The 15342-nt window shown below is 42.1% G+C and overlaps 1 protein-coding gene across 4 annotated transcripts in view; it reads left to right on the top strand.

The window, feature by feature from the left end:
- klhl20 (kelch-like family member 20) overlaps window positions 1–15342 on the top strand; it is a 90824-nt gene that overhangs the window by 31534 nt on the left and 43948 nt on the right. For all 4 annotated transcript variants that reach the window (XM_038795118.1, XM_038795119.1, XM_038795116.1 and 1 more), the window contains exons 3-4: window positions 1388–1961; window positions 8085–8243. In XM_038795118.1, coding sequence (XP_038651046.1) covers window positions 1388–1961; window positions 8085–8243 — 733 coding nt within the window. The remainder of the gene's footprint in view (window positions 1–1387; window positions 1962–8084; window positions 8244–15342) is intronic.

The raw sequence follows: 15342 nt of genomic DNA, 5'->3' as shown, positions 1-15342 counted from the left end.
GTTGTGATGACTAATGTATTGCTTCTGAGACTTGTGCATTCTTAACAGTTGGCCAACTAGGTAAAAACATGTAGAGTATGTTGAGAACCCTAGTTGGAAGAGTAATTGGCTTCAATGCCCTGGTGCATGGTATAATAGCTTGCTGACATATTAAGAATCGTCACTTTAGTGAATTGCCAGAGAGCTTTGTGGAACTGTACTGTACCAAGAGTCCGCACCCTCCGAAGGAAATAAATTGGCCAAATAGTTTTTAAAAAAAATGTCAAATCATCTCTGTAAAACAGCATAAAATTGTCATGAATATTAACTTCTTAAAGAGCTTTCAGATTGTTCATTCTTCAGGTTGCCCAGGAAGAAGGTCCATTACTGGCTTAACTTGAGTACCTGCTCATCTTCATCCCTTCTAGTAACATGTTGACTAGGATAAGAAAGTAGATCCTATTTCTAGGCTATTGCTTATGCCACTCTTGAGCTGGACACAAATTTGCAGATGCCAAATCGGGTGGGTTTTTTTCTGCCCTTTTCTCATTATGGAGAAGTGCCCAGTTCTGACTGGCACCTGAAAATAGAAATAATTTAGATTGGTAACGTGGTGAAGTGAGGGAAGGCAGGGCCATGAATGGGAATGGCAGTTGCTCTTTAACCAGTTTGAAAAATAACCATGGTGTAATATTCAGACCCCCAGAACATCACTTGTAATATTAATGGGGACAGAACTCTCTTTATATCATTTGATGTTCACCACCAATGTGACTTTTTAAAGAACCTATATTCATTCTGTGAAGCTGCAGTGATTGTGATTATCTACATGTTCTATAATTACGCAAGAAAGGCAATTGTGCCAAATTGCTTTGAGTACTCAAAATGTGTTACTACATTGAACTGTAATAATGGTTTTGTAAGTCACTAGCACTATAGAATACAAGGTCTTTAAAACCCATTCCTTTTTGATTCGCCTACATTTTAAAATCTTTTTACATCCCTCTGGAGCCCCCTTTCTGTGAATGGAGAAATGAATGGTCTAACGGACTCTTAATATGTTCACAGACCTATCGATGTTGAACTTGAGTAGCTGCTGGAAGATATTCAATAGTAAAGTGGATTAATTCTACCTCTGACATTCACGCCTCCCTTCCTCTGTACTTTGCCCCTCCTCCCACACCGACACATCTAAGGCTGTCCTGCTGAGATTAGAGTTTCTTGCAATGTTTTTGCCACTGTGATAATACATTGCCATGGAATGGTGCAGCGTCTTAGTGCTTCAGAGTGTATAGCATAATTATTACTGTATGATGGATCACAAAGTGGAATTGCAAACGTTAACGTTTCACAGACGGAACCTACATATTTTGAGTTTCAAATGTGTTTTTTTGCCTCCTACATTTAGGTGTATCAGTGCTCGAACAGGAGAGATAGGAATGGATGTCACTAGCCGATGTACACTCGGCGACCCCAACAAATTGCCCGAGGGAGTACCACAGCCAGCCAGGATGCCATTTGTATCGGATAAACACCCTAGGCAGACTTTGGAAGTGATCAATCTCCTGAGGAAGCACCGGGAACTTTGCGATGTGGTGCTTGTTGTGGGTGCAAAAAAGATTTATGCACACAGAGTGATCCTGTCGGCCTGCAGCCCTTACTTTCGAGCCATGTTCACAGGTGAGCTCGCAGAAAGCCGGCAGACGGAGGTGGTGATCCGTGACATCGACGAACGAGCCATGGAGCTGCTGATTGACTTTGCTTACACATCTCAGATAACGGTAGAGGAGGGGAACGTGCAGACCTTGCTACCGGCTGCTTGCCTTCTGCAACTGGCTGAGATCCAGGAGGCATGCTGTGAGTTTCTGAAGAGGCAACTTGATCCCTCCAACTGCCTGGGAATCAGAGCCTTTGCTGACACCCACTCTTGCAGAGAGCTACTGCGGATCGCTGACAAATTCACTCAGCACAACTTTCAGGAGGTAAGGGTTAATGAAAAGAAACAAGGCCCCTGTGACTTCAATGTAATTAAACTTAAGCAGTTTAAGCATTGGCCTTCATGGGGCTGCAATAGTTACACTAATCCAAATTCAACTACATCAACAGATGTTGATATTTATTTGATGTTAAGATATTGTATTTACTCAGTTTCTTTGCAGATTGGAATTTGTTTAGCAAGGGTAGAAAGTGGGAGAAGATATTTCATTTCTTGAAAGTCAGTGAGCCCGAAGTAACAGGAATTTTATAACTGGTTTCTTGATTTATTCAACAAATTTAATTGGTAATGAAGACAGACTTGATCCTGGTCAAAATTCTACATTTGCGTCTCCTGTAAATTGCTGTTAAAGGCGGAGTAATTCATGTGCGTCCTCCCCTAGCGTTGTAAAAGGGCAGGCAGTTTACTTCAACCCTCTACGAATGGTTCTCTCGCGTTTCTCCTGAATCTTACTGCGCCTTCCAATTTATGCTCTCCTCTACAGCAGTGTGACTGGGAACTGGCGCTCCAAGCGTTGCCTCTTAACTAGTTTTGGCATGATGTGACGTTAAGGCAAAAGCCATGTGACATAATTAAAAATTGACCCCCCCCCCCGGGTGAGGCATGGTGCAACAGTGGTTAGACTGCTGCCTCACAGCACCTGGGATCTGGGTTCAATTCCAGTCTTGGATAACTGTGTGGAGTTTGCACTTTCTCACGTGCCTGTGTGGGTTTCCTCTGCGTGCTTTGGTTTCCTCCCGCAGTCCAAAGATGCGTAGGTTAGGTGGATTGGCCATGACCAATGCGTGGGGTTACGGGGATAAGGTGGAAGAGTGGACCTAAGTAAAGTGCTCTTTCAGAGGGTTGGTGCAGGCTCGATGGGCCAAATGGCCGCCTTGTGCACTGTAGGGATTTTATGGGCACTTGGGAACCTTTTGAGTGGCTTGAAAGAATGTCTTTAGCATAAACTATGGCACATTACTGGCTCTCTCGTTTAGGAAAATATCGTGGTGAAATCTGAGAGTCGGAATGGGCACGGATGAAAGGGAAAACACAGTAGAAATCATCATAATCCATTAAACACCTGTTGCAGGATGCAAAGCCGAGAAATATAAAGCTCACTTGAAGTTCCAAGATCCTAAATGAACTCTTCCTGTGCCAGCGATTTAATTTGGGGAGGGTGTTCAAACCGTTTGCAAATGCACCTTAGCCCAATCAGAGGCGGGTACCTCTATTGAATTTTAGGCTTTAGAAGCTGTTGAAGGTAATGCTAGCCGTTTCGGTGTTAAAAATTAATTAGTGTGCCATGTCTTTTTATATGATTATTCAGTGTGTTTGGCTTTTAATTTTTCCTCATTCTTTCCTGAGGTATGGCTTCATGGTAGAGCAGGCTTATGGTGCATTGCTGAAATGGTCATTCATAATGTGAGTCCAGAGAATTCTCAGGAAATATCCACATTTTTACATCTCAAGCCACAGCTACTGAAAACAGGAAGAGGAGAGACCTTTTTTCTCCAGTTGGGAGGTGAATGGGTATATGGAATCAAGCTTGGCATTTTTTCCTCTCCTTCATTGTTGGTTGAGACAAGAATGTACAGATCAAACCTGGGCTATTTTTGAATGTGACCCCTGTTTTTCACGCCGAATCATTGGCATCAGAAATAGTTAAAATGATTACACAAAAAGGGCAAACAGATGAAAAGTTGAACACTGATTTCTGCTTTCTGTGCTGACGGGGCAGGTAACAGGATGTGAATTGTCACCAGTGTACCTTTCTGCATTTTAGACCTCCCAACTGGTCATTATGACATGTAATAGATTTTACTGTTTGAATTCTGGTGAAGAAGCACGCTTAAGATGTTAGATCTATTTTGTTAGTTTTTCAGTGATGATAAACTGCTGTGTATTGCCGGCATTTTCTGTTCTGATTTCAGCCCTTGAATTTTTGCTAAATATAATTGGGCTTTATGTGGGCAACTGGATTGTTGCTTACAGATGGTACTTTTTAGTGAAGGTCAGATTTCAGTTTAGATTTGGCTTGGACCCAGTGTTTGGGTATTTTGAGATGTTCTTTATGTTCTCATTAAGGATAAAATGTTGCTCAGGCAGATATGTAGCACTCGCATTTCACTGGATCCTTAAGAGGATTCCTTCAATTGTGGGTTGAACTAAGTACGAACAATTCCGTAGTGCTGGTGTGATTTGTAATTATCAACACTTGCTTTTTTACTCACTGTATATTTATTCAGCACTTGTTCTTAAAGAAAGTTGAGGTAGATGTATTTATTTGCCTAAGCTTTCTATTCTCCTGCACTAATGCATTCTTAATGTAGAATCCATGAGTCCATTCACTAATTGGAGGAATCATTGGGACCGAGCCAATTATTGTTATTCTATGATTGGTTGCTGATTATCAATACACGAGGTATCATTTCTACAGTCGAGCCCAGTTCTTTCTTTGTTGACAGTGGTAATTCTGTTCCACAGTCGAAAGAAAACCTTGGAACTTCTTGTTTCTGTGGTTCTTAAAATAATTCCTTTCATATTTGCCACTTCTTTGAAACAAATGCTATTGAAAGTTTTTATTTTGTTTGTTTTGACATTAAGTTTAGTTCTTTGTATTGAGACACTCTGGGCCAATTTTCTATGGAAAGTTTTGTTTGGGTATATCTGTTGTTTTTCAATTGCTGATGACAGATCTTACATTTTTTAAATATAACTTCTTCCAGTTTTTGGCCTGTTACAGATTCTTAAGATGTCTTTTGGAAGGTTCCCAGCACTGAGGTGGTAAGCTCTTTGAAGAACTTTCTGCAGTAGTTGTGAGATTTTAGAATTTACTTTCCATTCAAAACACAAAAGCAGTAAGTGTTTGGATCAGGTTGGTGCTGTGCTTCAGAAAGCAGCAACAGTTTGCTTGCAACATCAGTGAATTAGTGTTAATCAGAGTTCTTCAATACTTCGTCAAATACATCATTCCTTGTATGAGCTTAAACAGTGAGTGCTAACATTATATTTGTTGATGTGGGTGACGGGATACTTTATCCTTGACTGACACACAGATATTTCAGTGGCAATTGTTGGTTGATGATGAGGAACTCTTCCTTTTGCCCCAGGACTGCTATGTCTAACTATAATGTTTTAAATACTACTGGATAACTTGTTTGAGAATAGGTTCTATCTCACTCAGTATTACTATAGATGCCATTTGGTATCGGATCAATTCTTTCCATTAGGTTTTAGTGTTGCAACATATATGGAGTCTTCTGCTGAATGAGTTTGGTGACGTGTTTCTTTTAACCTTTATTTAAATAATTATATTATTAAAAGGAAGCAATATTTAATATGAGGACTAGGTGTGGTTGAAGTTAGTCTGGCAAGAATAAATTTGGCTCACAGTGTCACATGACAGATGGAGGCCGTTTCACCCCTATGTCAGCTTTTTGGTAAAGCTACCCAATTAGTCCTATTCTCCTGCTCTTTGTTGTAGCTCTGCTTTTCAGGTATGTGTCAAATTTTGTTTTGAAGATGTTCACCATTTTTCAGGCAGTGCATTTCAAATCATCAGAATCACTTCATGAAAATCATTCTCCCTCTAGTTATTTTGCTTATTGCTTTGAATCTGCTTCCTCTGGTTACTGATCACACTGATAGTGGAAACAATTTCTCCTTCCTTACTCTATCAATATCTTTCATAATTTCCTCCTCTATTAAATCTCTGTTTAATCTTCCCTACTCTAAGGAGAATGATCCAAGCTTTCCCACAAAACTGAAATTCTTAATTCCCGACACCATTCTAGTAAATTTACCCCCAAGACCTGGACATTCTTCCAAAAGCGTGGTGCCCAGTAATAATAATCTTTATTATTGTCACAAGTAGGCTTACATTAACATAGCAATGAAGTTACTGTGAAAATGAACAAATACTCCCAAGACTTATAACGGTTTAGCATAACTGCCTTGCTTTTCGTACTCTGTGTCTCCACTTATAAAGTCTCAGATCTTAAATGCCTTCTCCCGTACCAGCCTCCCCAGACAGGCGCCGGAATGTAGCGACTAGGGGCTTTTCACAGTAACTTCATTGAAGCCTACTTGTGACAAGCGATTTTCATTTTCACCTTATCCTAGCACTTTCAATGATTTATGTATGTAAACATCAGCTCTCTTATTAAAAATTGTCCCATTTGGTTTATGTTTGGTTTTTTTTCTCTTCCTTCCAAAATGTATCACTTTACAATTTTCTGTATTAAATATCACCCATAATTTGAAACGCTGCACAGAAGGAGACTGCTCGGCCCATTGTGTTTGTGCCAGCTGATTGAGCCTTTCGGCCTAATCCATTTTTGAGCTCTTGGTCTGTGGCTTTGTGTGTTCCAGTACTTCATGTGCACATCCAAATATTTTTTTTAATCTGATGAGGATTTCTACCTCTACCATTCTTTCAGGCAGTGAATTCCAGACCTCCCACCTCATGTGAGTTAGACAGATTTTTAATCTACAAGGGAGTCCAGGATTTTTGGGGGTAAAATGAAGGGGTGTTAAGGCCACGTCCGATCAACCATGATCTTACTGAATGGTAGCCATGATGTGGAGATGCCGGCGTTGGACTGGGGTGAGCACAGTAAGAAGTCTTACAACACCAGGTTAAAGTCCAACAGGTTTGTTTCAAACACGAGCTTTCGGAGCACGGCTCCTTCTTCACCTGAAGAAGGAGCCGTGCTCCGAAAGCTCGTGTTTGAAACAAACCTGTTGGACTTTAACCTGGTGTTGTAAGACTTCTTACTGTTACTGAATGGTGGAGTAGGTTTGAAGTGCCAAATTACCTTCTCTTGCTCCTATAAAGTTAACCGACCTCTGGATGAAAGATTTCTTCTCTTTAACTCCCCTCTAACCTTCAGAGAGTCGTGAACACAGCCCAGTCCATCTCACAAACCTGCCTCCCATCCATTAACTCCATCTACACCTCCCGCTGCCTGGGGAAAGCGGGCAGCATAATCAAAGACCCCTCCCATCCAGCCTACTTATTCTTCCAACTTCTCCCATCGGGCAGGAGATACAAAAGAACGTGCAAAAACAGACTCAAAAACAGCTTCTTCCCCACTGTTACCAGACTCCTAAACAACCCTCTTATGGACTGACCTGATTAATACTGAACCCCTGTATGCTTCACCTGATGCCAGTGTTATCTAGTTACATTGTGTACCTTGTGTTGCCCTATTATGTATTTTCTTTTATTTCCTTTCATTTTCATGTACTCAATGATCTGTTGAGCTGCTCGCAGAAAAATACTTTTCACTGTACCTCGGTACACGTGATAATATCCAAATCCCTCTAATTAGTTTAGATCTATACCGCTGGTTATTCACTTCTCCGAAGGGAAATCAGTCGTTCCTGTGCTCTTTGTTCAGACCCCTCAATTTTATACACCAAAATTGTATCTCTCCTCAGCTTCCTCTGTTCTGAATAAAATATCCATAGCCTATCCAATCTTTCCTGAAAGCTAAAATTTTCAATTCCTGCAATATCTTCATGTCCTCTACAGTCTCATTCGATTGGGTCCATCCTTCCTATTGTGTGGTGACTGGGGGTAAATTCGGGATAATGCTGCTCAGGAGCCATTTTTTTCCAATGAAGATGTAAACTTTGTAGTCAGATAAATTAACTATAATATTTAAGATCCTCTTTTGATGTGAAGCTCCTAGATGTGTAGAAAGCACTTTCTGTAGGCATATAACATTTATTCTCAATTTGGCAGGACTAAAGAGAGTACTCTATTTTCAGAAAAGTTGGCTTGCTTGTTCACCCACTTCCCCTATGTGAAATCAAAATTCTTTAAATTCATCTTTTGATTGATAGCATGGACTCCAGTCCTGTGTCCCACAGGGAGTTTATCTATTTGCTGCTCCTGAATGAGATGATGTATTCCTTTTAAAAGCATGACTGCTAAGTTCCTATAAGTCAGGAGGTGATGGATTATTTGAAGGGTGTTGCAAATATTACTCCAACAGCTGTTAGATTTAAAAAAGAAAGATCTTTTTTACTGAAGGAAAACTGGCATTGAATGAACTTTTTGAAACAGTGTTCTGTGCATTCCATAACTCCTTGATAAAATCTTTTCTCCTCTTGCTTTCAGGTGATGGAGAGTGAGGAGTTCATGTTATTACCAGCCAATCAACTGATTGATATAATTTCCAGTGATGAGTTGAATGTGCGGAGTGAGGAGCAGGTTTTTAATGCCGTCATGGCCTGGGTAAAATACAGCATTCAAGAGCGACGTCCGCAGCTCCCCCAGGTAGGTCATTGTGCAGGTATAAATTCAAACCCTTTTAGTTGTGTTTCAAAAGCCATCATTCAATTAAGATACTTTGTTCCTAGTTCCAATGCAGCTCTGAACCATGCTACATCCTTTGTGACCCACTTTATTTATCTACACTTTAATTAGAATGCTGCTATCTATCCCTCTGTCCTGGGCCAGCCATGTGTTGACAAAATGTGAGCATGGATTTGACCTGGGTTATTTTAAGTGAAGTGAACCCCTCAATATTTAAGGAAAATTTGCAGATTCCATAGTAGTTTTAGGCAAGAAATTAAGATTTTCATTTTTAAAGCACCTGTCATGATCTCAAGAGAAACCAAAGCACCTTGTGAAATAATTTAATGAATAAAACCTCCTTAGCCATAAATGCAGCTGAAATATTAAGTTCAGGATAATTCCACAGCAGTTGGTGCCATTACCTTGAATGTGATGTAACTCATATTTTTTTAAGAGTATAAAAATTCCTGTTGCTTTAAAATGTATCTCAAGTGCTTGTTCTCCGAATGAGAATTGGGACATGCGTCTTGCTACTATACATGTGGCACCTCAGTAACTTTTCATAATTACCCCATAGGATATGTACAAAACTGGTTGGACTAGTTCGCATTCTGGTCTTTTTATTTGGATTGTTCCTGTACCTGGCCTCCATCTGGTTTTCATTTGAGCATTGGCAGAGTGAGCACAATGAACCCATTTTTATTTTATGGTTTTTATGGTTGCAGCCTGAATTCAGAACTGGATTTTCAGAACTCTCTCGCCATCTTCTAATCATTTTGCACCTTCCATATGCTCTGGAGTTTGTGTTTTAATGATTGAATTCAGCTGCATCAACCTGTTCCGCTAACCTCAACAAAAAATAATAAATTGGGTATGTTGCACAATGTCTTTTATCCTTGTTGGATAAATATATAATTATGCATCCTAACTTATAATTGTCATGCAGGTATGCAATTATGGATACTTTCAAAACATTAAGCTGGTTGAGAAACCACCACTTGTAATACTCCCAATTATAAGCTAACTCGGTTGTTCTGCATGCTGGCAGCTGCAGTTGCCCACATTTGTTGGTTTCTTTCCCAGTCAGGCTTTCAGAGAAAGAAATTTTGCAGGTGACGCCAAACCTCTTTGTAATTCTGAGTAGGTAGTCTCAACACAACATTGATAGAAACCAAAGTATAGATTTAGCTGTGCCACAGTTAGGTGACTGGGCTTAATGTGGCTTAAAGAGGGAGCAAATTCACTTTAAAAAAAAATAGAAGACTAAACTCTTACTGACAGCAATTTACTTTTATTAACTTGTTAGATGTACATATGAAGCTTTGTTTAATGAAAACTGTCACTTCAACTGTGATAATAACTGGGATTCATGACAGATGTCCTGATTGCTTCTGATGTTGCTTTAGTTGGCTATTGTCCAAACAATCAGATGACCGATCAAATTCATTAACTTTTTTTAAAAAGTGCTTTAATTGAAGATCTTTCATTATAATCAAACTAATATAAAACAGTCAATTCAAGTTACAATGCAAAAAAACTCAATAAGCAATCAAGAGCCCCAAGTCACCTTAAAACCACCCCCCCCCCCCCCCCCCGCCAAAAAAAACATTAAACTAACCGCCTTAACAACTTATTGTGATTAACTCTTTTACAAAGGAAATTAATTGCTGCCATCTTCGGGAAGAACCCTTCCACCGACCCTTGAATGGTGTACTTGATCTTCTTCAAATGTAGTAATAATAATAAATGTAAGAATGGCATGAGGTCTCCCAACCAAGCCGTGACACTGGGCGGAGCAGAAGATCTCCACCTAAGCAGAACTCGACTCCGGACTATTAACGAGGCAAAGGCGAGGGGTCATCAGCCTTCAACCTTGTCTGCAGCACTGGCGAGACTTATACCCCAAAAATGGACGCCAATGGGCATGGCTCCAGATCGACATTAAGTATCCCAGAGATGGTGGTAAGGAAAGAGACCCAGAAACTCAACTTGAGACAAGACCAGAACATAGGAGTGTGGTTAGCTGGTCCCCACGGACCTGTCACACCTGTCGCCCACCCCAGAGAAAAAATGTCATCCTCGCCTTTGTCAATGAGCCCTGTGCTCCACCTTAAACTGGATCCGATTAAGCTGAGTGCAACAGGATGTGGAGTTGACCCTACGGAGAGCCTTGCTCCGCACCTCATCATCCAGAATAAGTCCCAATTCACCTTCCTATTTCACCGTTACCTCCTCCAATGGAGCCGGCTCTGCTGACAGAATCTGGCAGTAAATACACAAAACGCTTCCCCCATCCAGAACCAGCCAAAGACTAAATCCTCTTCAATAGGGTGAAAGGTGGTTCCAAGGGAAAAGCCTTACGCAGGAAATTGGGAATCTGAAAATACCTAAACTCCCAACCTCCCTGGACACCTAAGGCCAATTTACCATGGCTAATCCACCTAACCTGCAGATCTTTGGACTGTGGGAGGAAACTGGAGCACTGGGAGGAAACCCACGCAGACACCGGGAGAACATGCAGACTCCGCACAGACAGTGACCCAAGCCGGGAATTGAAGCTGGAACTCTGGAGCTGTGAAGCAACTATGTTAACCACTGTGCTGCCAGGACTTTGGGACAAAAGTGGGGATGAAACAGAAAAGAAATAAAAATCTCGGAAGCACATTCCTTTATTAGTCTGAACCCTGCCTGCCAAGGACAGGGGGAGGTTATCCCACTTCCGTAAAATTTAAGCGAGGCCCAATTGTAGGCCACCCGAATACCCAGATAATGACAGCTAGATCTGACAAGGCGAAAAGCTAACATCTCCAGATGGGCTACCCTTCCCGGGGAGTTAACTGGGAAGTATTTGCTCTTATCCAAATTCAACTTGTACCCAGAGAACGAGCCAAAACTCCTAAGTAGCTTCATTATCTCATCCATACAAGTACACCCACTTTATTATCTCATCCATATAAGGACACCCAATGCTCCACCCCTCCCAATTTATTCCCCTCCACTTGTTGGAAGACCTCAGCACTATGCCAAGTGGTTCTATTGCTATAGCAAATAGGAGTGGCGATAATGGACATTCCTGCTTTGTGCCCATATTCAGCGGAAAGTAGCCTGAGTTTAAAACACTTGTGCGAACAGTCCACAAACATTCAAACCCTCCACCACTGATGAACAGTGGCAGCCATGTGTACCATCTCCCTGTGTACCAATAACTCACCAAGGTTCCTTAGACAGCATCTTCCAAACCTATGACCACTACCATCCCGAAGGACAAGACTAGCAGATACCTAGGAACCCCATTACCTGGGTTCCCCTCCAAGTCATTCACCTACATCTCTGTTCCTTCACTGTCGTAGGGGCAACATCCTGGAACACTCTCCCTAACAGTACCTACACCTTGAGGACTGCAGAGGTTCAAGAAGGCAACTTAACACTACCTTCTGAAGGGCAATTAAGGATGGGCAATAAATTATGGCCGAACCAGCGACGTTCACATCCCATAAATGAATGAAAATAAAACAGTAAACCAACCAATCCAGGATATAAACTTTTGCCCAAATTCAAACCTTCCAAGAATCTCAAAGATATCCCCACTCCATCCTATCAAGCACTTTTTCCACGTCCAGGAAAACAATCACCTCTGGTTTGGGTACTGAAGAGAGGGAGAGGACAACATTTAAAAGTTGACATATATTGGTCGATAATTGCTGACCCTTGACGAAGCCTGACTGGTCTTTCAAAATCACTTCTGGGAGGCAGAACTCCAACCACGGTGCCAGCACTTTTGCATGTAATTAGCATCTATGTTCAAAAGCGCAATTGATTATTATGACCCATATTCCCGAGGATCCTTGTCCTTTTTTTTTTAACTTTAGAGTACCCAATTCATTTTTTTCCACTAAAGGAGCAATTTAACGTGACCAATCGACCTACCCTGCACATAAGACCATAAGACATAGGAGTGGAAGTAAGGCCATTCGGCCCATCGAGTCCACTCCACCATTCAATCATGGTTGATTTCAACTCCATTTACCCGCTCTCTCCCCATAGCCCTTAATTCCTCGAGAAATCAAGAATTTATCAATTTCTGTCTTAAAGACACTCAATGTCCCGGCCTCCACCGCCCTCTGTGGCAATGAATTCCACAGACTTACCACTCTCTGGCTGAAGAAATTTCTCCTCCTCTCTGTTCTAAAGTGACTCCCTTTTATTCTAAGGCTGTGCCCCCGCGTCCTAGTCTCCCCTGCTAATGGAAACAACTTCCCTACGTCCATCCTATCCAAGCCATTCATTATCTTGTACGTTTCTATTAGATCTCCCCTCAACCTCCTAAACTCCAATGAATATAATCCCACAATCCTCAGAGGTTCATCGTATGTTAGGCCTACCATTCCTGGGATCATCCGTGTGAATCTCCGCTGGACCCGCTCCAGTGCCAGTATGTCCTTCCTGAGGTATGGGGCCCAAAATTGTTCACCGTATTCTAAATGGGGCCTAACTAGTGCTTTATAAAGCCTCAGAAGTACATCCCTGCTTTTATATTCCAAGCCTCTTTCGGTTGTGGGGCGAAACCCACGCAAACACGGGGAGAATGTCCTTGGACAGTCACCCAGAGCCGGGATCGATCCTGGGACCTCGGCGCCGTGAAGCAGCAGTGCTAACCACTGCACCATCGTGCTGCCCTTGTCCTTCTTAAGGATCAGGGAAATAGAAGCCTGCGCAAGTGTAACTGGCAATGAACTCCAGACAGGGAGTTATTAAACATATCTAAAGTTAGAGGGATCAATTGTTCTGCAACTTATAAACTCAATGGGAGGTCATCAGGGACAGGGGCTTTACCCATCTGAGGCACCCAATATATTTCCGAATTTCCTCTGGGCCCAAGGGGATTCCAACTCTTCCCGCCTCTCCCACTGCGCTGGATAACCCATCCAAAAATCCAGCATGGCTAAACTCTCTGCGGGGGGCTCCGATATATAGAGATCCCAATAAAATGTTTCAAAAGCCGCATTGACCTTAAGTGGAGACTGCCACTTGAATCCCTTATCTCCAGGGAGGTGCCTTCCACCTCAGCAGATGACCTAAAGGTGACTGGCCTTCTCCCAGTGTACATAAAATACACTCCTCGAAATTCGCAGCTGGCCCACTGCCTTACCCGTTGATAGTAATTCAGATTGTGTCTGCAGCTTTTTCCTGCTTCCCGGCAAGTAAGATGGTCCACCTCCAGGATGAGGTCCGCCAGCTTCTGCTCTCTACCAATGCAGTTATTTCCATGTTGCTTTGTAGGAAATTATCTCCCCCTGATAACCACCTTAATGGCTTCCCACAATGTAGAAGGCAAGATAAACTCACTTTTTTATTAAATTTAATATATCTCCCAATGGCAGTGGACATGCGTTTGCAAAATCTTTTGTCTGCGAACAATGCCATATCAAATCTCCATGGCAGATGTTGGGAGGGACCAGACATGAGTGCCAAATCCACAAAATGTGGGGCATGGTCTGAAATCGCAATCGCCGAGTGACCTGCCCTCTCCACCGAAGGGAGGACAGACCTATCGAGAACAAAAAAGTCAATATGTGAATACACAGTTTAAGACACTCCCCCAAGATTAACTGATGCAAATCCAAATCAGGGATGGAGGTTAGTAGTTTGTTAATAGTTTGGAGCATAGACATTAACCAGGACCACCGAGGTGCCCGCCAGAGACCCACAAACAATAACATTTTAACCATTGGGATCCGCCAAGATCATAATGGCAGAAAATTGAACCCTTTTATTGATTAGAATTGCTGCGCCCCAAGCCAAACCTTCAAAATTCGAATGGAAAAATCTGACCCAACCACGCCTTCCGCAACCTTGTCTGGTCTCTGACCCGCAAATGAGTCTCCTGCAGAAACACCACATTAGTTAGCATTCAACCTTTTTAAGGTAATCAAATACCCTTGACCTTTTCACTTGGGAGGCCCTTTTTCCACAAAGAGGGGTTATGTAGAAAATACAGCAACCAGGACCACCCAAGATGGCCACCAAACCCACTAGCATGACTAAACAAAGAAAAATCTTCAGTCGCCTTCTGCAAACTACCCCTCCCTGCCCTCAAATAATACCACACCCAAATCTACATACAAAAAACAGTAAAGCGAACGTCAACCACTAAAACCTACTTCTAGTAAACCTAACCCCAAGCAGAACAAAAACACTAAACTAATTATCTAAAACAAAACCAATAATGAGCTGCAGTCACCCCCACCGCACATGCTTCCATTAGCTAACTCTTCGGCTAGTAGGGCCGCTCCTGCCCAGAGTGAGGAAAAATTCAAACAGATAAAGGACACAAAGTATAAAAAAACTTTGAAACATAGTCCATCACATGGAGCTATTTATTTTCACAAGTTATAACAATTAGATCAACCCTCTCCCGTAGAATTAAACCCCCCAACCAAGTACAACTTGCAAAACATTCAATCCACGCAAGAACAAAGAAATACAAACATGAACAAGGAACCCCAACAACTCTCCATATGAACATGTATTGCCCCAACACCCAAAATACCTCAAAAACCTCAATCAACCCACTCCCAGCTCATGCTTTTTTCAAAAGAGCCACCTCCTCCGGCACATCAAAAAAACTCTTAGCCGCACCGGGTACACTACCACAAATTGGACTCCAGTGTTATTTAGGGCGGCCTTGGCCTTATTGAATGCCGCCTGCTTCTTTGCCAGCTCCGCTCCCACTTCCTGATGAAACCTGATGGTGTGGCTTTTGCATTTGTAGTTGTGATGCTCCTTTGCCCATCTCAGGGCTTGCTCTTTTTCTTGGAAGCTGTGAAACTTCACAGTTGCTGCTTGCAACGATTCATTTTGACAGGGCATCTGTTTGAGTGTCCAGTGAATTTGATCCAGCCCAGGAGAGAACCTGAGTCCACTCTTCCCCCACCATCTTCCCAATCATCTTTGCAAAATACTCGAGTTGGGCCTTCCATCCCCTCTGACAACCCCACAAATATTTTTCTTCCTTGAACAATTCTCCAAATCATTCACTTTGGCCTTTAGCGCTTTATTTGCCTTAGCCATCAAAGAC

The sequence above is a fragment of the Scyliorhinus canicula genome, chromosome 4 (assembly GCF_902713615.1).
Source record: "Scyliorhinus canicula chromosome 4, sScyCan1.1, whole genome shotgun sequence".
NCBI classification, from domain to species: Eukaryota; Metazoa; Chordata; class Chondrichthyes; order Carcharhiniformes; family Scyliorhinidae; genus Scyliorhinus; species Scyliorhinus canicula.
The sequence above is the reverse complement of the archived record's forward strand: the minus strand, read 5'-3'. Positions and strand labels throughout refer to the sequence as shown.